This window comes from Eleutherodactylus coqui, chromosome 3 (assembly GCF_035609145.1).
Source record: "Eleutherodactylus coqui strain aEleCoq1 chromosome 3, aEleCoq1.hap1, whole genome shotgun sequence".
Taxonomy (NCBI): Eukaryota; Metazoa; Chordata; class Amphibia; order Anura; family Eleutherodactylidae; genus Eleutherodactylus; species Eleutherodactylus coqui.
This window is the reverse complement of record NC_089839.1, coordinates 308207061-308230064: the sequence shown is the minus strand read 5'-3', so window position 1 is coordinate 308230064 and position 23004 is coordinate 308207061. Positions and strand designations below refer to the sequence as shown.

The following is a 23004-nucleotide window of genomic DNA, read 5'->3' as shown; positions in this document are numbered from 1 at the left end:
CGGGCTTTGTGTGAGGGGTTATGGCTCCCCTCTTGAGAGCTGCTGCTCCCCCTTTCTGCGCCATATATGCAGGGGCCCTGCTTTTTGCCCATTTTACCCTTTGGTGTTCTGGGGAGTTCATAGTCCCTTGCGGAGGAGGGGTGGGAGGACGAGGCTCTATGTGTAGGGAGATCTTCTCCTTTACTCTGGGGTTTCAGGCCCTGTAGTTTGCTGTGGGGGGGTCGCAGGTGGAGATGGGAGTTCAGCTGCCTCCTTATACTTAGCTGTCTCGCCTCCTCCTCAGTCCTGGGCTCTTCTCCTCCGCTACCTGCCGAGCTCAGCGCCGTGCGCACATGATCTGGCGCCATCTTGAAGGGTGGGTGCCGAGCCACGGCTCCCGAAATAGCGCTGTATGGTCGGCGGGTCTTCCTCCCCGGCATCCGGCGGCTTCCCAGAAACCCTCCTCTTCACCATGGTGTCACCTGGGGTCTTTTTCCTGCTCATGGTCCGTTGCTGGGTAAGTTTTACCGGTGGCTACAGCAGGAGCTTAGGACTCCTGCTTCCTACTCCTGCATAGCCAGGCTCCGCCCTCACCTTTAGCCTCCTTGTTCCGATGTCGCATGACAAATAGCCTCAAGCCTAAAAGAAACACAAACGCATCTAGAATACCATTCACACCCCAATACTGTCTAGTTCTGCACTCGCTATAATACTGCAAAGAACCAAACACTCAGCGACTCTCATCCGCGTACAAGAAGTAGCCAACACCCCAATATTCCTCATTGTTCAGAAGCTCTCCTGCCCTCGTCTCCATCGGTGGTAGAACCGCGTTACCCACTCCATAGATCGGCCGCTCAGGCGTCCCTCGGTTGCAGCACAGCTGGAGATGCTGCAAAGGACTTGCTATGTTTGCACCAATCTCTAGATTAGCAATATAAGGCGTGTTTTGGTATTCTTCAGGCATAAATCATGGATGTTTTTATTCATCGGGACATTATAACTTACGGGGGCATAAAAGGGGACACTTTTACTGTGTGGAGGGTATTAAAAGAGGCAATTACTGTTTGGGACCAAATTATATTTGGGGCACTGTAGATGGGGAGATTGTGTAGAGGTGAGGGAAATGTAGGGTGCTGCAAACGCAAGAAGCCAAAGATATCTGTATGTCATTTACTGCAGACATATAATGTGACCGGGAGAAGTTGTCATTGTGTTCTGGGCTGGATGGAGAAAAAAAAGGAAAGTGAACAGCCCCAGTCAGAGGGAACGTTTCCTGTGATCCCTGGATAAAACAGTACCGCAATCACTAATATGGTCTGCAGAGTACCAGTGAAGAGCTGGTACCTACTACTATATAGTCACTGTATGGTGGTAATATTGGTATAGTGGTATATTTCAATAACAGTGTAATGGTATTATTCTATCATTATGTGGTGGTATTTTGTGGTCATAGTCTGGGGGTATTATTTGGACCTCATATAGTGGTATTATTGGTAATAGTGATCTTAGTCGTGGTCTTTATTCAGTAAGAGTATGGTGGTATTATTCTGACACTATGTGGTGGTATTGTGTGATCACGGCGTGATGCTGTTATTTTGCCCTTATATGGTGTTCTTATAGGTAAAGGTAGTGTTTGTATACTCTTTAGTAACTGTATGGTTGTTTTATCGCATCACTGTGTGGTGGTGATATGTGAGCATTGTGTTACAGTATTATTGGTAATGTTGGTCTTTGTATAGCATTTTAGTAACGGTATATATAGGCTTATAGTGGTACTATTTGCTCACTGTGTGGAGGTATCATGTGATCATGGTGTAGCGGTATTATTTACTGTTGTTATTGGTCTTGGCATAGGGGTTTGTTTGGTAACAGTATGAAGGTAATTGGTGATATTTGCACCTGGTAAGTATGGCATGGGATATAATTTAGGGGTGTCTTCAGTAGGAACGTATTAGTATTTAGCTGTTCGTTACACAAGTCCTAAGCCTGTAAGGGTCAGAGCTCACTTAGTGGACTGGTTTTTCTTTTCTTTAGGTATCACCTGGCAGGAATGTGCGTCCTCATATAACCTTTACATAACTTTTCCATAGAACTTATAAATATTCATGCTGAAGGGGGGCTCAGCCTTTTGTAGTCATGCCCCGCATACACCCAATATAAAGTATACACCTAATTGCAGTATATGGGGTGTATGATAATGATGATACTAATTTCCATTGTGGATAGTTGCCAAGAGAAGACAATCTAGACAGCAGGACTAATCCCTTGAAAAAGCAGTAATTCAGGTCTAGGAGCGAGGGCAATGGGGCCACAGATGCTCCTCCCAACACCTCCAAGACAAATAAGTAGACGCCAACGTCTCTAGTTATTTATCTTGTCAGAAATTGCTGTTGAGGAGATACAAGGTCCCAGTTAAACAATAACTGACCACTTATTTGTGAGCCTCCGAGTAGAGATTACACTTCAACTAACAGCAAACATAAGCTGATTGGCCCGCAGTCCGCGTACAATTACAGCCCCTGGTCAAGCCCTCTCCATACCCATCTACTACGAGAAACCGTTAGCTGGAATATCGCGGCTACTATCGCTAGCTGAACGATGGCGCAGAACGAGGGCGCAGCACTCAAGGTAGGACCAAAGCAAAAAATACATATTGCAGCCCATTTACTGCCATATGTATGTAATGCATATATATGTATGTAAGCAATATGTAATGCCCAGGATTCTGGAAGAAGTTGCACTTTTTTTGGTGCTAATCAATTTAGCCAAATTTCTTATTGATTTGCACCAAAAAGAGCAGATATTCAGCCTCTCACTCCACTGTTCACTTTTGACACGGAGATCGAATGGCATGGTGGTTGAACATGCACAGCAGCGCTCCATTCTTTTTAATGGGGGTGATGGAAATAGTCGAGTACAAACGCAGTCCCACTGAAGATGAATGGAGCAGCACTGCAAATGCTCGATCGCAGCTCCATTCAATCTCCTTCTCACTGCGGGGGGTCGGGGTGCAGAGAGCCCCCAGCGAGGAGGTGAGGGGTAAACAACAACCCCATTCTCGGGGCCGGCGGGAGCCTCAGCGGTGAGACTCCACCAATCAGGCTTTATTATCTGTCCTGTGGATAGGTGATTGAAATCTACTTTGAATCTGCTGTACGCATCAGGAAGTTCAAGCAGCTTTATGTCACCGTTTTATGTACTTGCTATATCGAGAACTGAACAAATTTCCTCTAAATGCAAAGGGAAAGAGATAAGAGATCTTTGACCCATTGAACAGAGGCAATGGCGAGACATTGTAGCAAATATCCCAGAACTGTCACTTAGTGAAGCCCCCAGTGTTGCAGTTATACTTGCTACATAGATGCCAACCTTTCTGGATGATACTAGGCTGCGTGAATCTCCCCTCTGTATTAGCTGTGGCTGATCTACCATCTAGGGTCCTGCTCCAGGTTGGCACACTTTCGGTCGGAAGTGTTGGATTATGTTAATATTGCACCAATGGCGTCTATGTATCCTTGGGTATGGAGATGATTTACCTATCTGGGACTCGGTGACAATAGCTGCCGCCAGATCATTGTGTTGGCTAGAAAACTCATCGCTTCTACAGGAACACCTCCTACTGTTCCAGGATTCATTGCTAAAACTAATACTGATGGAGAAACCGATATATACTAAGAGAGGAACAATACGGAAATTAGGGGATACCTGGTCCATGTGGCTAGATGAGTCTGGACTGACCACGGCTGCCTGACCAGAGACAGAGTTTTCTCTCTGAAGGTGCCTTTACACAGAATGATTATCGCTGGGACGACCTTACGGACATTGGTTGCCCGACAGATCGTCCCGTGTACAAGGGCTCTTAGAGTGACCTACAATGTAAATGAGGTTCAACTGGGAAATTATTAGGAATTGGGGCTCTAATGTTGTCTAAATTTCATATCCGCTGTGTACTTACTTGGATCCTTTAGTGCACCTAACATTAGGAATGGGATGGAGGGTGGGGGGGGGGGGGGGGGTTGTTGGTTTTTCTTTTTTTTTGTTTAAAAAGAAAATGCATTCATCAAAATAATGTGATAAAAAAGTATATTTTTGGAATACCTGTTTGGGGACTTCCTATCCATTGCAGATTTTGAATAGTATTGAAACCGAGTTGATCCTGAAGGTTGCAGGTTCAATTTCTGCCTGGTTCAGGTAGCTGGCTCAAGGTTGATGTCGGTAAAATGAGTACCCAGCTTGCTGGGGGGAAAGATGACTGAAGGCAATGGCAAACCAAACCGCGAAAACAGTCTGCTGAGAAAATGTCAAGTTTGCACCGGGGGACTTATCAGTAGTTGACCGTGCAGCTGGCCGGACATCCTAATCAGTGGTCAGGCAGGAAGTGAAAGCACCCATCACATCCCGACCCTGAAGGAGAAGGAAGTGGAATAGCAGTGTGGCATTCCCATTCCCAGGCTGACAGTGGGCTGGACGTTAAGTTGATGGACGGGGCTCCAGACCATGAATTCCCATGTTAAAGCCAGTTTAAATTCCACATCAACATTCAGCAAATAGATTTTGGTGTGGAATTCGTGGTGGCTTGTGGTGCGTCCTGCGGGCTAATTCCTCCCTTAGAACATTTACACTCTTTATAACAAAACATCCCTCCCCTAGAAGGAGTGTATATATATATATGTGTGTGTGTATTGAAGTTATCGGATGGAATGAAACTTTTTCAGTGATTGTAACATTGATATAAGTGATTACAATATCAGAGCAAGAGGGTCATTTATTGTGGAGAACCGACCCCGTGTAGGGAGGCTCTTGTACCCCGTTGTATCTCCTCTAGCTTGGATACAAGATGTGATACAGGAGGGCATGGAGGCTCTAGTACCCTGTTGTACCACCTCTAGCTTGGATACAAGATGTTATACGGAGGGCATGGAGGGTCTAGTACCCTGTTGTACCACCTCTAGCTTGGATACAAGATGTGATACTGGCGGGCATGGAGGCTCTAGTACCCTGTTGTATCACCTCTAGCTTGGATGCAAGATGTGATACAGGGGGCATGGAGGCTCTAGTACCCTGTTGTATCACCTATAGCTTGGATACAAGATGAGATACGGGTGGGCATGGAGGCTCTAGTACCCTGTTGCACCTCCTCCAGCTTGGATACTAGATGTGATACGGGCAGGTATGGAGGCTCTAGTACCCTGTTGCACCTCCTCCAGCTTGGATACTAGATGTGATACGGGCAGGTATGGAGGCTCTAGTACCCTGTTGCACCTCCTCCAGCTTGGATACAAGATGTGATACGGGCAGGCATGGTGGCTCTAGTACCCTGTTGTACTGCCTCTTGCTTGGATACAAGATGTGATATGTTGGGCATTAAGGATTTAGTACTCTGTTATACCACATCCTGAGCCTGGTCACCTTGTGTGCCCTCACACATCCACTGGTCCCAACACCTCCTAACAGTCTGGTCAGACGCTCCTCTCAACTGTTGGTCTGTAGGGGGCGTCCTGAGTCCGGTCACCTTGTGTGCCCCCATCCACTGGTCCCAACACCCCCTAACAGTCTGGTCAGATGCTCCTCTCTGCTAGTGGTCTGTAGGGGGAGTCCTGAGCCCGGTCACCTTGTGTGCCCTCACACATCCACTGGTCACAACACTTCCTAACAGTCTGGTCAGACTCTCCTTTCTACTGGTGGTCTGTCAGAGAGGTCCTGAGCCCGGTCACCTTCTGTGCCCTCACACATCCACCGGTCCCAACACCTCCTAACAGTCTGGTCAGAACGGCTGGTGGGGGACAATTCATCGATACGACCATCCAGCTTCTCACATCCCAATAATGCGCCCCCCTCTGGTAATGAGGTGAAATCTCTTCTTTGCGCCGTAGAGGCGTCTAGTGATTAACAAGGTCTACACAAGTGGAAGAAGCGGTCACTACACACAAGGAGCCTCCGAGAGCCTCTTATAGGCCAAGGGAGGGGAACCACTTTTAAGGCTCAGTTGACAAGACCGTCCATCTAATCACATCACAGCTCTCATCATTTACAGATCTGCCTGAGATGGAACTGCATGCCGGGTATTGCAGAAAAACAACTTCTTCTGGGGGCGGGATATATTTGACAAGGAGTCTGTGTTACCTGGATCCGGAGCTGTGGGAGGAAATCATTGTGCATGCAACACTGAGTTCTTAGAAGCACTGTGGTAGGAATGTAGTCACACATGACTGCGAGATCAGAGTGCACAGGGTTCATGTAGCCTTTGAGACACATAGGTCTGCATTGGAGCTGTATACACGCCATTTCCCTGTAATTGACCAACATGTAGTAGAACTTCACTTTCCACAAAAACCTGCAGATGTGAATGGAGCGGCGGTGCGAATGCGTGAACCTGCCTCATTCATGCCAGGATCTTTGGGCCCCTATTCTCAGGATCAGTGGGGGTCCCAGCGGTCAGACCCCCACCAATCATTACTCCCCATCTTGAGCTATCCTCATAGGGTATAGCTTTATAACTTGTCACAACTCCTTTAGTGTGCCAAAAAGGGGAACATACATTTTCACGCCTTTTCTAAGTTTTCACCAGTTATTAGTCGGCTCAGCTAACGCCAGTATTTTTTGGCACACAGTGGTGCATTTAGGCCACACCTCTTTCCCCATGAAGCCACACCCCTTTTGATGATACAAAAAAGTATTTAAAACACATAATGAATGTGGTGCAAAGCATATAAGGCAGTTTTTTTGGGTGGAAACTGCTGCATAAGGGCGAGCACCCACTGGCGTTTGCGTTTTCGCCGCGTTTCCCGCGATTTTTCCGCGCGTTTTTCGCGGCGTTTTCGCGGCTTTTCCATTCATTTCCATTGACTTTCATGGGTGCATTAGGAGAAAAATAAGGACACATATGCAACTGACAGTTCCTATGTTAAAAACGCAAACGCAACGCAAAAAAAACGCCAGTGGACAGGAACACATGTTATCTCTATGCCTGTGCAGGAAAAACGCAAAACGCAAAACGCAGGTAAAAAAACGCCAGTGGGTGCTCGCCCTTAAACTAGTGCATTTGCAAGTCTGCCCCATTGTGTAGCAGAAACCTGCGAGCAGCGCCAAAGGGGTCTGAGGGCTTTTTAGAGTCCTGTCATTCTGGAAATCAGTGGTGGTTCCTTAATCACAGACTTCACCCATATGATCTCCACTCTCATAGAGGGGGTCCCCAACAAGGACCCCTCCACGATGTCCTATGACTTTGTAGCACGTACAGACAGCGGTTGAATTCACAGTAAACGTTGCTTCGTCTCTATTCTTGCAGGACCCGGACGTGGCGTTCGTACGGACGGCTTATGGAAAGAATGCAGTGAAAGTTCTGCAGATCAAGAGAGACGGCAAACAGCATTACATCAAGGAGATCGAGGCCTGCGTAGAACTCACCCTAAAGTCTAAGAAGGATTACTTGTATGGGGACAACAGTGACATCATTCCCACAGACACCGTGAAGAATACGGTTTATGCCTTGGCCAAACTGAAAGGGGTAATTATTATTAGGATATGAAATGTATGCTACTCCTCTCTGGTGGCAGCTGCTACATTCAGCACCTATAAATGGGGGCCTGTGGCCTCTCCCAGCTTAGGGGCCCGGACGCAATTGCAACCCTTGCAACCCCAATAGCTATGCCAGTGCATACAAAGGGTGCCAGTCCCACTGATACATGTAGTGCACCATGCAGGCTTACAATCTATTAATGACGCCACATATGATTCATCCCACTTGTGCAACGCTCCTCCATACAGCAACCTGCCTGTCTGCATTCTGCTGGCAGTGATGTCTGTACCGGCCCTCGTGTATCTTTATATTAGTATATAAGTACATATGGCCGCTGGCAGTAAAGTTTAACTTGGCACTTATTATGGTAAGAAAATGTTCTGCGCTTCAGTTTATTTCCTCTTCAATAACGTTTCAGTGGCGTTTGTTGTGTTAAGATAACTTCTTGCCGCACATTGTCACATTTAAAGGGTTGTCTTGTTGTAAATTATTTATGGCCTATCAGCTGTCCTCTGTGGTGGAGCACTTGTGCACTGAGCTGATTTCTGCAGAAAGCAGACACCTCTGTTTCCACTGCAGTGGCCAGGCTTGGTATTACAGGCCATTCACTTCAGTGGGAACTTTGCCTGTAATACCAAACCTGGCCACTACAGTGGGAACAGAGCTGTCTGCTTCCTGCAGAAATCAGCTTTGTGCACAAGTTCAGCGGTCCAGTGAATTACTGATCAGTGTGAGTCTCCTGCTGAACTACTACTAATGACCTATCCTGTGGGTGGGCCATCAACAGTTTACAACAACTTTCAATTAAACTTTGTTAATCTGTATTTACCTTCTATCATACTTTATTTTTTCTAGATATCAACCATTGAGGAGTTCTCTCTGGAGATTTGTAATCACTTCCTCACTTCATTCAGCCATGTCACACGAGTAAAAGTGTGTATTGAAGAAACCCCCTGGAGACGCTTTGAAAAGGTATTGGTAGATTAGTGATATCATCATTATACTTAATGAGGTAGATTTACTTAGATTGGCGTTTTAAGTGCCAGTCCCAACAAAGGGGGCGCTGCCATGAAGTGCTCTAAATTTATCAAGATGTACAAGCCTCTTAAAGGAGTTGTCTGGAACCTTTGGGATTTTTTATATTGATGACCCATCCTGAGGATAGGTCGGTGATCAGTGGGAGTCTGCCATTCAGGATCCCCCCAATCAGCTGATTCTCAGCATGTACTTTTAACAGGGATAGTGATGGAAGCAGATAGCGCTGTCCGTAGTGCAGTGGCCCAGGTTGGTAATTCAGGCACAGTTCACATTGAATTCATTGCACTGCAGACAGCACAATCTGCTCTTGGCGCTGTCCGCATTGGCAGTGGTGCTGAAAATAATTCGATCGGCAGAGACCCCCACTATTCATCTATTCACGACCTATCCAGAGGAGAGGCGAGGACATAAGATCCAGTAGTAGGCTCAGTTTTATTTTTTGAGGGGTTAGGGGGGGGGTGTCAGGGTGTAAGAACACATTTCTGGGTATATGTGACTTTTTTTCATTTTTACTGTGTTTTTCTGGAAGGGGAAATATATCATTTGCTGTCCAAGATAACAAGTGAAAGTAAAAATGGAAAAAAAGTGGAAAAGTGCATAAAAAATGTTTTGTTTTTTTATATTGATTTTTACTGTTTTTCTCACATTTCAACCTTTTTTCCACCTTTTTCTATGTCCCTTTAGGGGGCTTGAACCTGTGATCTTATGATCATTTAGATAATATACTGCTGTACTTCTATACTACAGTATATTATATGATTAACTTGCCAATCCTTGCTATGACAAACCTGGAGGCCATTGTTAGGCCTCTGGTTGCCATGGAAACCCATCAGCCATCCGCGCTTTCATGGTTGAAGGCCGATTATGTCACGGAGGGAGCGCCCTCCCTCTGCTAACTTCCATAAATACCACGGTCAACATTAATCATTGCATCACCCGGAGACTGGCTGTCAGTCTGTGGCTCCTGATGCGGATGGTGCGGACTCGTCTCCTGAGTTTCCTTCTGAAACCCCGAACCAGAAGATTTAACCATGATTGTAATAGCCTGTAGAAGTCCTGTTCCACCATGCAAATCGGTTTAATATCTCTAAATCCAACGTCGGGTTCTCTTTACATCTGTGTCAGTGCGCAGGAATTAAAGCTCGGTCCAAAAAAACGGAAAATGAAATTAGCACAAAACTTTGTAATACTTTGTATTAGCAGATGGTATCCGTCCGTCCGCTCACGCATCTCTTGCTTCCCTCCCTTTTAGAATGGCGTCCAACATGTTCATGCATTTGTCTATTCACCCGAGGGTGTTCACTTCTGTGAAGTAGAGCAGGAGCGAGGAGGTAAAACGGAACAGTTAATTGGCGTGAGAGCGTGGTGGACCTCCACGTGTTGTGGCATCTGCGCCAATGTCCTATAACGTGCATCTTCTCTGCAGGGCAGCCTGTCGTTTACTCTGGGATTAAAGATCTCCGAGTTCTGAAGACGACGCAGTCCGGATTTGAAGGTTTCCTAAAAGATAAATATACCATACTCCCCGAAGTGAAAGATCGCTGCTTCGCAACCGAGATCAACTGCAAATGGAAATACGGCTCCTATAAGGGGATCAACTTTGATTCCACATGGTGAGTATGAAGGGAAAACGAACGAGAGTCAGGCGGAGCAGCCTCAAGGGGAAATCTAAGGCAGAGAAAGCGGACTACAGTGATGTACTAGAAGCGGTATGAGGGAGTCGCTGCTGTCCAAGTACGCTAAGGTCATGTTAGCACTGGATGCTGTTATGAACGAGGGTTAAAAAATTGAGGCACTAGCGAGATCTGCTGGTAGGTATTGACTCGAAGAAGCCAAAGAAGTTGATTAAAATAAGCTGGATTTCGAACCAGTAAGTAACGTGTTTCGAGGTTTGCAGACCTCTTCATCTTGACAGCTGGATAAGTATGGGATTGCATGTTAATGCCTCATGGTCAGTTATGCAAAGGCAGTCAAAAGCATTGTTGGCTGGCTGTGATGAGTAAGCAGCCGACCTACTATTGCCATTGACCGTTAACACATCACTGCTGACCACCAATGGGTTTAACACAGCTACCTCCATCAGCTCCATTGAAATGAACGGAGTGGCCACTGCAATTACTCTCCTCCTCATTGCAGGGGTGCAGTGAGCCTATAATGAGGAGAAGAGCGAGTCACAGGTAAGGGTGTCCCAAGGCTTTATGCTGCCTGAGGTGAAGTGTGAAATGGTGCCCATTGCCTCAAGAAAAAAACAAAACACTCATTTTACAAGCATTGAAAGTGCCAATACACAAAATACCCAACACATATTTGAACCATTGAGACTTGTCTGAAGTAACCCCAGTAATGGCCCCAATAGTAAGTGCCCCCCTTAGAAGCCCTGATAGTAACAGTCACTCCTTTAATGGCCCCAGTACTAATAGTGACCCCCTATAGTAGCCCGAGAAGAAATAATGTCCCCTATAGTGGCCACAGTAATAATAGTGACCCCAGTTGTGGACTCAGTGGTAATAGTGATCCACATAGTGGCCTCCAGCAGTAATGGTGTCCCCCATAGTAGTTATAGTAGTGAAAGTGACCTTCCCATAGTGGCCAAAATAGTAATAGTGCCTCCCCATAGTGAACCAAGTAGTATTAGTGATCTCCCTATAGTGGCCTCCAGCTAGAATAGTAACCTCCATCTTGGCTACAGTAGTAATAGTACCCTCGGTAATGGACCTCTGGCTGGGCAGCAACGCCACAAGTATTTCATTCACTCAGTCTGCACCTCCAGTCAGTTGGCTGCCATTGCTGTACTCACTCTGGGACCCCTGACCTCTGGCATCTTTGTTCCTGCATGTAGACTCTGGGGTGGAGGTCAGGAGTCACAGAGTGATTACAGCAGTGGCTGCCGCCCAACCTGAACTGCAGGCTAAGTTAACCGTTTGTTTTGATTGCTGCCCGGCCGGCTCTCAGCTGGCAATCACTTTTTACTGTCCATTAGTATGACCAGTAAAGGATAATTACCAGCAGCGTGGCAACTTGCCGCTCCTCTGAGGTCCTGTAGTATGTCACCAGAGGCGCCCCTGGTCACAGGACCCTTATTCTCAGGATTGGTGGGGGTCTTGGCAATGAGATCGCCACCAATCAGATTTTTAACATCTATGCTATGGACAGGTGGAAAAAAAGTCAATTCTGGCCCAACCCCTTTAATACTTTCTCGTCTCTTTAGGCGCGCTGTGAAAGAAATTGTCCTTGACAAATTTTCTGGTCCGTACGACAAAGGAGAATATTCTCCATCCGTGCAGAAGACTCTGTATGACATGCAGGTGCTGATCCTGAGCCACGTCCCTGAGGTACGGTACAGTCCTGTATAGCCGGCAAGAGACGCTTTTCTTCATACAATTAGACAGAAATGTAATAAAATTCTATATTAAATTTTACGGTAGAAATTCACTAACTGGACGCTTTTTCCATAATTCATGTAGATATGAAAGGGATGTCTGGTCTATAAACCCCATAATCAGGGAAGTTGCTGTTAATAGAAGGGTCTGCTACTCAGGACCCTCATCCGCAGTTACACCTAGTGTTTCTTTCTGGAGGACCTGTCATATCCTGCATTACACAGACATCCCATTAATAGGACTGGACACGGTGTAATGCTTCATTTTCCCTGTGGGGGTGCTGCAGGGAAATAGAACACGTATTACCCAATTTCCCTACAGATTACAGTCAATCATTAGGGGTCCAAGCAGAAGACACTTTGTGATCAGCTGATGAAGGGACCCTTCTAATAAGCAGAAATTGTCATCTGCCACATCTGAACAGGCTCTGAGGGTACTTTTAAATGTGCAATTTAGATACAGTCTTTGAAGCCAAAGTAAGGAGGGAATTAAAAAGCAGATACTGAATATCCCTATATACAGTACTTGCCAGTGGTGGACTAAGGGAACCAAAGGCCTGGTGGGCACATCGTTGTTTCCCTTGGAATATTCTTGAAGTTCCTGTAGTGTTCACAGGCTGGGTCATCATTCACATGAGTGCCGCCATCAATCACTGGTCTCTGTGTGACCGCTGAAGCCAACGATCACCTTCAGCAATCATGTGAACAATGAACTGGCCCATGAGTGCTGCAGGAGCTTCTGAGACCGACATGGTGGCACTCGATCAGAGGGGCACTCAAAAAGGAAACTATGGGTTCTGCTGTATTGTATTTTGTAGGATAGGGCTGTGTAGGACACAAAGTGGCAGGAGCTCTGTGTGGGCGGGAGGGGCAGGGGAAGACAAAGCAACAGGAGTTCTAGGGGGCAGAGTGGGTGTAGGGACTCAGGAGACCTTGGAGGACAACACCATGGAGGGGACCCAGGACAAAATCTAGGCTGAGATTGTGAAAACCATTAAAAAATAAAATATTTCGGTGACGCTGCTGCTGCCTGTAGAAAACTTATAGGCTGCAGCTTCATGAGCTCTGCTTCCCATCCACCCCACAGATAGGACAAGGACTTAAAGTTCAGGTCCAGCCTGGCTAGGGGCACCTTTCTTCAGGAGAGTCTCCTCACTTTCCTCTCCCAGCCAGATCATCCTCTTCCTCTGCTCCCACCCCGGCGTTCCACAGTCAGCAGGATCTTAAACCTCTTCATGCTACATAGCATTGGGTGGGCTGCGGCTGCCAGCATTACCTGTGTGCCACGTCATCTCCAGTGTGGCAATGAAGGCTGTGCTTGCTCCACTTCAGTGGATAGATCATTGTATGATAATGACAGGGCGGACACCATTAGCAGTATATTGCACTGTTCTAAACATTTAGCCACGGGCCTAAGGTGGTTGCCCCAAATCCGCTACTGATACATTCCGGTGAGAACGCACCCTCGGGCGGTGGCCCCATGTAGCAGTAGCCACATGCAAAAGAGGCCTCAACCACCACCGCAGCCAGTAGCCACATGATCTTGTTAACAATGCCGGCGAAATTGTGCACCCATTAGCTGCGCTGGGTGGGCAGCGTTTCAGCCACATCATGTGGCCGCAGCCTCATAGGACAGTGAGCGAGTTCTTTCATCAGATGAAGTGTTCTTTATCTGTCGCTCCTCTTTATATATTTACTTATAACTCCATGGTTTTAAGATCTTTAGTTCTGCCTGGGAGCGTGGGTGACAACGTTACAGCTCTCTCCAAGGGGCTTTCCTTGAGACCTAAACAGATATGTGTGATGTTACACAATGATACATCCCATATTGCCCCGGACAACTCTATGCAGATTTGCCTTTCAGGAGTTTGGGAACAATTCTTATTAACCCTTCCCGCTGCAGCCTTTTGTTTTCTCATTTTCCTCCCCACGTTCAAAATAAATCACAACTCTTTTATTTTTCCGGTTACATATCTAAATGAGGGCTTGTTTTTTGCGGCACGAGTTGGATTTTTCAAATGTTCCATGTAACGTACCTCATTATGCACTGGAAAACTTTTAAAAATGTCTTAGTGAAAACAAATTGCAAAAAATATGCAATTGCGCAATTTGTGACGAGCATTTGCTTTTATGACATTCCCCCTGCAGTAAAAATGACATCTTTATTCTGTGGGTTAGTACGATTATGGCAATACCAAATGGATGTCTTTTTTAATGTAGCATGACTTAAAAAAAGAGATATTTTATTTTTTAATTACTTTCTGTCACCATCTTTTGACCCCCATCCCTTGTTTTTAGTTGATCAGGTTGTGCTCATTTTTTGCGCGGTGACCTGTAGTTTTTATTTTTTTCTTATTTACCCATATGTTGCATGCATATTTCTTCTGATGCTGTTCACTGTGCGGGATTAATAATGTGATATTTTCATCATCTGGACCATTGAAGATGCAGAGATACCAAATTTTTCTGATATTTAATGAAACTCTTTATTTTTTTTTTAATCCCATAGGAAACCTGAACTTCTGATCATTGATCACTATTAGAGTATAATGCAGTACTGTAGAATTGCATTATACTGTATTCTGACAGGCAGTCTATCATTCAGACACTGGCGTAACTATAGGGACTGTGGTTGCACCCGGGCCAGGAGCCCCAGGAGTTGGGGGCCCTGTTACAGGTTTTGCATTGGGAGCCCAGGCGCTTCAAGTTACGCCTCTGCGTTTAGGGGTTAAGAGAACTTGGGGGCCCAAAGATAAACTTTTGCACTCAGGGCCCTGAGCCTTTAGCTACACCCCTGCATTCAGACATTCATTTGCGACAGCCCTGGGGGCCTTCAGGAATTTACTATTGTTGACCACCTATCCACAGGACAGCTCATCAAAGTTGATTGGTGCGAACCCCCAGTGATCAGCGGTTTGCCATAGGCGTCACTAGTTAAGAACTGGCCAACTCTTTCACTATCTGCAGGTGCTACAGCTCCCGCAGGGGTCGTCACCCAGTTAAAAGGACAACTTGGGGTCTTCACATTATTCAGTGCTGATACTAACAACATCATCACTTATATTTATTTCAGATTGAAGAAATTGAAATTACACTGCCGAACAAGCATTATTATATCTTCGACCTGAGCAAGCTTGGTCTGACCAACAATAATGAGGTAATGTGATTCCAGTAGATCAGTGGTCCTCTCGTGTTTCTCACTATGGAGTTATGATCATATTCTAGGCCAGCATAAGCATCCGGCAAAGCCGTGGGGCTCACTAGGCCTGGGGGGCCCCCTAAGCCTGGGGGCCCGCTGAGGGATGGGTTTGATTCACTCCTCTTTTTTAAAAATCGATTGTATCTGCATCTTAAGGACAGGAATACCATTGGTCATGAAAGTGGCAGTGCAGGAAGCGGAGCTGCTGCATTGTATGGCGCCTTCTCTCTCATGCAGGCAGTGCAATAAATGTCATTGCACTACCTGCATTGTTGCGTATGAACCGGGCCAGAAGAAGCCAAGGCAGAGGATTGAGGACATCGTGGGAATATGATGAAGGTCGGTGAGTATATTTTATTTTATTGCCAGGCACAATGCAGCCTATAAATGACTCAGAGGACACATTGAGACCTATCAATTACTAAGGTTACACAGAAGGACATACCAATTACTAAGACGGCACCGTGGGGCCTATGTTACTTACACAGAGGGCACAGTGGAGCCTATAAATAACTCAGGTGGCACAGTGGGGCCTATAAATGACTCAGTAGGCCCAATGGAACTTACTTACTTACTCAGGGGGCACAGTAGAGCCAAAAATGACTCAAGGGGCACAGTAGGGCCTATAAGTGACAATGTGGCCTTAATTACTCTGGGGACACAGTGGAGTCTATAAATGACTCAGAGGGAACAGTGGTACCCATCAATTACTAAGGGGGCGCAGTGGGGCCTATCAATGACTCAGGTGGTACAGTTGGTGGCCTATAAATGTGGCCTTATTTATTATTCAGAAGACACAGTAGAGCCTTTAATTAATTAAAGGGGTTGTCCCGCGGCAGCAAGTGGGTCTATACACTTCTGTATGGCCATATTAATGCACTTTGTAATGTACATCGTGCATTAAATATGAGCCATACAGAAGTTATAAGAAGTTTTTCACTTACCTGCTCCGTTGCTAGCGTCCTCGTTTCCATGGAGCCCGCCTAATTTTCGGCGTCTAATGGCCAAATTAGCCGCGCTTGCGCAGTCCGGGTCTTCTTCTTTTCTCAATGGGGCCGCTCGTGCAGGATGCCGACTCCGTGTAGCTCCGCCCCGTCACATGCCGATTCCAGCCAATCAGGAGGCTGGAATCGGCAATGGACCGCACAGAAGCCCTGCGGTCCACCGAGGGGTTGAAAAAAAAAAACCCGTTTCGGCGCGGGACAACCCCTTTAATTATTCAGGGAGCATAGCATGACTTTATTTAATTACAGCGGAGGTATAGTGGGACGTATAAATAACTCAGGGGGCACATTGGGACCTATCAATTATTAAGAGGGCACAGTAGGACCTATCAATTACTTAGGGAGGCCGAGTGGGCTTATAAATTACTAAGGGCGCAGAGGGGGTCTATAAATGACTCAGATAGCATAGTGGGGCCTTATTGAGGACTCAGGGAGCACAAGAGATCCTAGAAATGACTAAGAGTCCAAGTAAACATGGAGCCGGTCCCGATCATATAAACTAGCGATCATTTCAGACATATTCTAATCAGAATTTGGACTGTACAAGTGTCAAATTTCCCTCTAAAATTCGCATCCACACAGGAGCAAACTTGTGATTTCTTCTTCCTCCATATTTATATGTCTCTCCTGCACTTTTAAGTTAAATATGGCTTCCAACCATCATTAATCTATGACTGTGGCACACAAAATACAAACAGTTGGGGACTTCTGCAGTAAACACTACCAAGGATATTGCATGGGTTGGCACAGTGCATGAGCTCAGACCAGTCAGCGCTAGTTCCGTCTTCAAGGAATTGTCCATTTTTAGCCAAACGTTTGTTAAATGGTCTTTTAGGACACAGGCCACTGTTTAGAAATTTAGGATAAACCAGTATATCCATCTACCCAGGGGTGTAACTCTAGTGGTGCTAAGTTGTGATCGCAACCAGGCCTCAGAGTCATAGAATCCTAGAATGGTAGAGATGAAGGTCATCAGGTCCAGTCCCCTGCTCAGTGCAGCATCACTAAATCATCCCAGACAGATATTTGCCCAGCCTTTGTTTGAACACTTCCATTGAAGAACTCCCCACCTCCCGTGGTAACCTGTTCCACTCATTGATCCCCCTCACTGTCTAATATCTAATTTGTGTCTCCTCCCTTTCAGTTTCATCCCATTGCTTCTAGTCTTTCCTTGTACAGATGAGAATAGGGCTGATCCCTCTGCACTGTGACAGCCCTTCAGATATTTGTAGACAGCTATTAAGTCTCCTCTCAGCCTTCTCTTCTGCAAGCTAAACATTCCCAGATCCTTTAACCATTCCTCATAGGACATGATTTGCAGACCGCTCACCATCTTGGTAACTCTTCTCTGAACTTGCTCCAGTTTGTCTGTCTTTTTTAAAGTGGGGTGCCCAGAACTAGATACAGTATTCCAGATGAGGTCTGACTAAGGGAGAGTAGAGGGGATAATGACCTCACGTGATCTAGACTCTATGCTTCTCTTAATACATCCCAGAATTGTGTTTGCCTTTTTTGGCTGCTGCATCACATTGTTGACTCATGTTCATGATCTATTAGTATACCCAAGTCTTTTCCACATGTGCTGCTGCTTAGCCCAATTCCTCCATTCTGTATGTGCTTTTTTCATTTTTCTTCTCCAGATGTAGGACTTTGCATTTCTCCTTGTTAAATACCATTCTGTTAGTCGCCGCCCGCTGTTCAAGCTTTTCTAGATCTTTTTGAATACTCTCTCTCTCTCTTCCTTAATGTTAGCTATCCCTCCTAGCTTTGTGTCGTCGGCAAATTTGATCAGTTTCCCATCAATTCCCTCCTCCAGATCATTTATAACAATGTTGCCCAACACTGGGCCTTGTGGTCCCACTTGATACATTCTTCCACTTGGATGCGCAGCCATTTATGACCCCTCTTTGAGTTCGATCACTCAGCCAGTTGTGAATCCACCTAACAGTTGCCTTGTCAATCCCGTATTTGGTCATTTTTCCAATAAGGATGGTATGAGATACTTTGTCAAATGTTTTACTAAGGTCAAGATAAACTTAGGAGGCACTCGCTGTTCCTCTGGGACAATACTGTAAATGATGCCCTGTTACAGATTTTGCATTAGGGCCCAAGAGCTTCATGTTAACCCTCTCTATCTATCAGGCTGGGACTGTGGCCTCTATCATGTGATGTTTTTTACGCTCTCAGTGCTTTTTGGTTTAGCCCTCTATGGTATCGGTATATGATGACACTCCCGAATGCAGTTCAGCAGTGTAAGCTCTGTTACTGTTAGATAGGGAAATGTCTTACCTGATTAATTGTATTTGCATCTTCATGTCTTCACCCCTGCATTATGGTATTACTGTACCGTAGTACAGCACATGATGGTGGTACAATATATTGTACTGGGGTACAACATATGACAGTAGTACATAGGTAGGGAGTATGATGGTAGTAAAATATTGTACGGCTACATGGAACATTATAACGGTAGACTATTTTTGTACACAGGTAGTTAAGTCTTGTGGTGGTATATTATTGTACAAAGGTATGGCATATCATGGCAGTATAATATCGCACACAGGTAAGGCATATGATGGAAGTATAACATTACTATACAGAGGTATGGTACATCATGGCGGTATATTATTGCACACAGGTAGGAAGTGTGATGGCGGTATATTATTATTGTACACAGGTAGGGAGTGTGATGGTATAATATTATTGTACACAGGTAGAGAGTGTGATGGCGGTATAATATTATTGTACACAGGTAGAGAGTGTGATGGCGGTATATTATTGTACACAGGTAGGGAGTATGATGGCGGTATAAAATTATTGTACACAGGTAGGGAGTGTGATGGCGGTATAATATTATTGTACACAGGTAGGGAGTATGATGGCGGTATAATATTATTGTACACAGGTAGGGAGTATGATGGTGGTATAATATTATTGTACACAGGTAGGGCGTATGATGGCGGCATAATATTATGGTACACAGGTAGGGAGTGTGATGGCGGTATAATATTATGGTACACAGGTAGGGAGTATGATGGCGGTATAATATTATTGTACACAGGTAGGGCGTATGATGGCGGCATAATATTATGGTACACAGGTAGGGAGTGTGATGGTGGTATAATATTATGGTACACACGTAGGGAGTGTGATGGCGGTATATTATTATTGTACAGGTGTACAGAACGTTATGGCGGTATAACAGGTGATGCAGATGTCAGAAAAATAAAGAATCTCTGATATTTCCACAGATCCTGCAACCCTCAGACAAACCTTCTGGGAAAATCACCGGGACTGTGAGGAGAACAGCTTTATCCAGGTTGTGATGTTCTGTGACCGACGGCCAATCACCACTAATTATGTATCATGTGATCTTATTATTGGATGTGTTCATAAATCCAAAGTAATAAAGGAATCTCAGAGCCATCTGAAGGATTCTGGGCCCAGATGTCTTATACAATCAGATTGGGGGCTGCTGGGGGATCGTAAGCACACGGCTATCTTACCGCCAACTTCTGCCGGTACTGATGAGCAACGGGTAGATGTGGTAACCGTGCCCCCACTACATGCCAGCCTGTAATGCCTACATACCCCTTACAGCCCCAGTCATAGTGCCTCCATTAGTGGCCCACAGCAGAGCCAGCTCCAGTGCCATTACAGCACCAGTCGTAAGGCCCCCATGCCAGACCAAGCCACTGTGCCTCCATAATAGTGGCCGTTGTAGTGTCTCAATTACAGAGCCAGCCCCAATATTATACTAGTCATAATGCCCCTGTGCCAGGGAAAGCTGATGTGCCTCCATAATTGTGGTGCCCCCGTTACAGTACAACCCATAATGCTTTCTAGCTATGCCTTCATAATCATCCCTACTACTGTGGCTCTATAGTGGTGGCAAAATGCCTCCATTAGTACCTCATAGCTGTGCCAGGGATAGTGCCATTATAGTACCAGCCATGGTGCCCCCATTACAGTGTCATTATTGTACCCGTCATAAGGCTCCCATACCAAATGAAGTTATTATGTCTCCATAATAGTGGCGGTCATAGTGCTTCCATGAGCCAGCAACACTAATACATGCACCTCATATACCGCTACTAGCAGGAAGTTACACGTTATTGGTCTGTTATGGCATGACCAAGGCCGATTATTACATATTGTATGATCTGCTTTCTGACAAAAGTAATTGGTAAAGGAATATTTACCATAGAGGCAAACAATGTGGCTGCTATGGGGTCCTAAGATAGGGGGGCTCAGCCTCGGTGGGTCTCATCCCCTTTGCAATTAGGCAGGAGAAGCTGTGCAGAACTCTCTAAAGCAAACAAAGAAGTAGGCAATTGGCCCAAGGACAGAGCATGGAGGAGGAATGAAGCACCATGCCCTTCTGTCCTAGGTGGTACCGCAATGGGGTCCCCATCTACGCTATGCACACCACCACCAATCACAAATTCTATCTGGGTGATTTCCAGTCCAACAGAAGGTAAAAAGAAACACCCGAGGGGCGGCCATGTTCTAGTAGATATTTGTGTCGGCTCATGCAGATTTCTCCAGTAATGAAATAAATCTCTTCTTTGGTTTTCAACATCAAAAAATGTAAAAGCAGCATTTTCCTTGTTCCATAATCTGCGGTTCCAAATCAATGAGCCGATCTGTAATATTTATACCATAACATTATAAGTAACTCCGTCTCGGGGATCGGAGGGAGGAGTTACATAACCCGCCGTCCGTCCTCTAAGCCCTTGTTCCTTGAGTCCACTGGTTACTAGTCCTCGTTTTTGGCCTTGCAAGACGTACAGTTAAAAAATTGCAGTGGCCATTGGTAGTCCGAGGCGCTTCACACTGCTCACCAATTGGCCAGCACTGATCATGTGAGCAGTGTCGGCCACTCAATACGCAGATCTAATACGCTACCAATGTGCCAGAAAGCCCCCGCCATATACATGACGTGAGTAGTGGTGGTACCAAAAATATAAAGGAAGTTTATTTTTGAAGATAGAATGAATTAAGTCCCAGAATGAGAACAAGCAAAAAATTTGGCTTTTGGTTTTATTGGCGCAGTGCCGCCTGCACCAACTCCGTTCCATTAATAAAATTTACACAGCAATGAGAAAACGGCGGTGGCAGGAAAACAAAATTAAATTTCCTTTGCAAAGATATGTTCTATAACACAGAAGTCGCTCCTCAGAAAAGGATCCACTCACTGCTAACAGTATAATAAACCGCAATCAGCAGCCTTCCCACTATATACTGCGAGCAATGTCCCTTTTAGGAATAGATGTAGTGTTCCTGTTACACTGACTCAGTCTCTAGGAGTGTGCACAACCACCATCTCTATGGAGGCTAACCTCACTTACAGTCCGCAGAGTACGACGGGAAGAAAGCGTTGTCCAGATATTCCCTAATTGATCTTCGTTTACTCAATCCACTATCTCAGGGCCCATTTGCTCCAGCACGTGTATCCCCATCTCCATGACCCCAGCAGACTCTACACAGCTCCTGCAGTTCCTGTTGCAAGTGCTGGGTTCCGACCCGGTGTATCCCGGGACTGACTGCAGGCGCTGCTTGAAAAACCTCTTGTAGGTAGCTGCTTACATTCACAAAACATATCCATAAGGCCCCACTAACCTGCTGTATACCAAAAGCACGTCTGTCAGGGAGGTAAGCATCAGCCCACCATTCTTTTAACTGTTTAGTGTAGGCGACTCTGCGGTTCCTTACAATAGTCAACCACACTAGTGTCTGTTGCATGATTGCCAGAAATAACAAAGCCCTGCTCCATGCTGGTCTCCGGTTGAGTAATGGAAGCCTGCGGTGTCATCCAGGTTTGCGTCTGGATGCTGCTTTTGGCGATCCAGATAGAATCCTTGGACGAATCCAGAAAACGGTGTGAACGGGCGCTTGCAGTCTAATCAGTGTGGGAGCGGTCCAGAACTCCCATCATGTCAATGGAGAGTCGCCAAGCATACCCAGACACTGCCCACTGACCAGTGGCGCCAGCATTGGCTCGCTCCTGGCACTGACGTCACAAAAGTCTTTTAGGTGGCATCTTATATGGGCGTTTAATCTGAACCAGTCTTGGCAAGTCTACAGTAGTTTCCTCCAACCTCTAGCTGTTGCAAAAACTATAACTCCCAGGATACCACCAAAGTCTGAGGCTGCCCGGGCATGCTGGGAGATGTGGTTTTGCAGAGCAGTTTGGACACTACTGGTCATCAGAATGACTTACCGTGATAGGAGGTCCAGTGACCCGTATGCTGCAGGCTGCGGTGCCGACACCGCCCATGTAGGGGCCACACTGGCCAGGTAGGAAGAACGTCCATATCCTGCATACCGCTCGCCGTGTTCTATTTGGTCTTTTAATCTCATCGCAGTTTCCATATAAAATTCATAAAAATAAAGGCGTCACCCTTCTAGAAAGATCCATACAGAATTAATCTGGAGCCAGCAAACCCGACAACACGCGAGCGCACAGAGCGAGTCAAAAACAGCATAAAAAAATTCCGGTTTCTCATTGGTCACATAATGCAACAAAAATCACAGCGCGTAGAAGTGCGACCCGTAGCGCAGGTAGCGGCGACTAGTGCACAAATGCCATCCAGGATACATGGTAAGGTAAAGTCCCCTGGTGCCTAAACTCAAATGTGACCCCATTATTAAAGGGAACCCGTCACCGGCTATGAATACCATAATCTAAGTCCTGCTGCCCGTGGGCAGGTTCCCAGGAGCCCCAAGAGGTATTTTACATACTTGCCTGCCCCCTGGTGCTCGCGGTCAGCCCTGACAGTCAGGGTGCGGATCATGCATCGGAGTTAAAAGCTCCAGGCTGCGCACGCACACTCCCACTGAATGTCCCCGCTATAGTGACCGCAGGGCTACGACCCAGAAGTCC

At 46.0% G+C, this 23004-nt stretch overlaps 1 protein-coding gene across 1 annotated transcript; it reads left to right on the top strand.

The window, feature by feature from the left end:
- Positions 1–2347: 2347 nt before the first annotated feature.
- On the top strand, positions 2348–19544 carry LOC136621952 (uricase-like). Its single transcript, XM_066597852.1, has 8 exons — positions 2348–2607; positions 7268–7486; positions 8354–8470; positions 9789–9867; positions 9963–10149; positions 11745–11868; positions 14989–15072; positions 19370–19544. Exons 1-8 carry the CDS (start codon positions 2578–2580, stop codon positions 19442–19444), a joined length of 915 nt encoding a protein of 304 aa, XP_066453949.1. The 5' UTR covers positions 2348–2577; the 3' UTR covers positions 19445–19544.
- The last annotated feature ends 3460 nt before the right edge of the window (positions 19545–23004 follow it).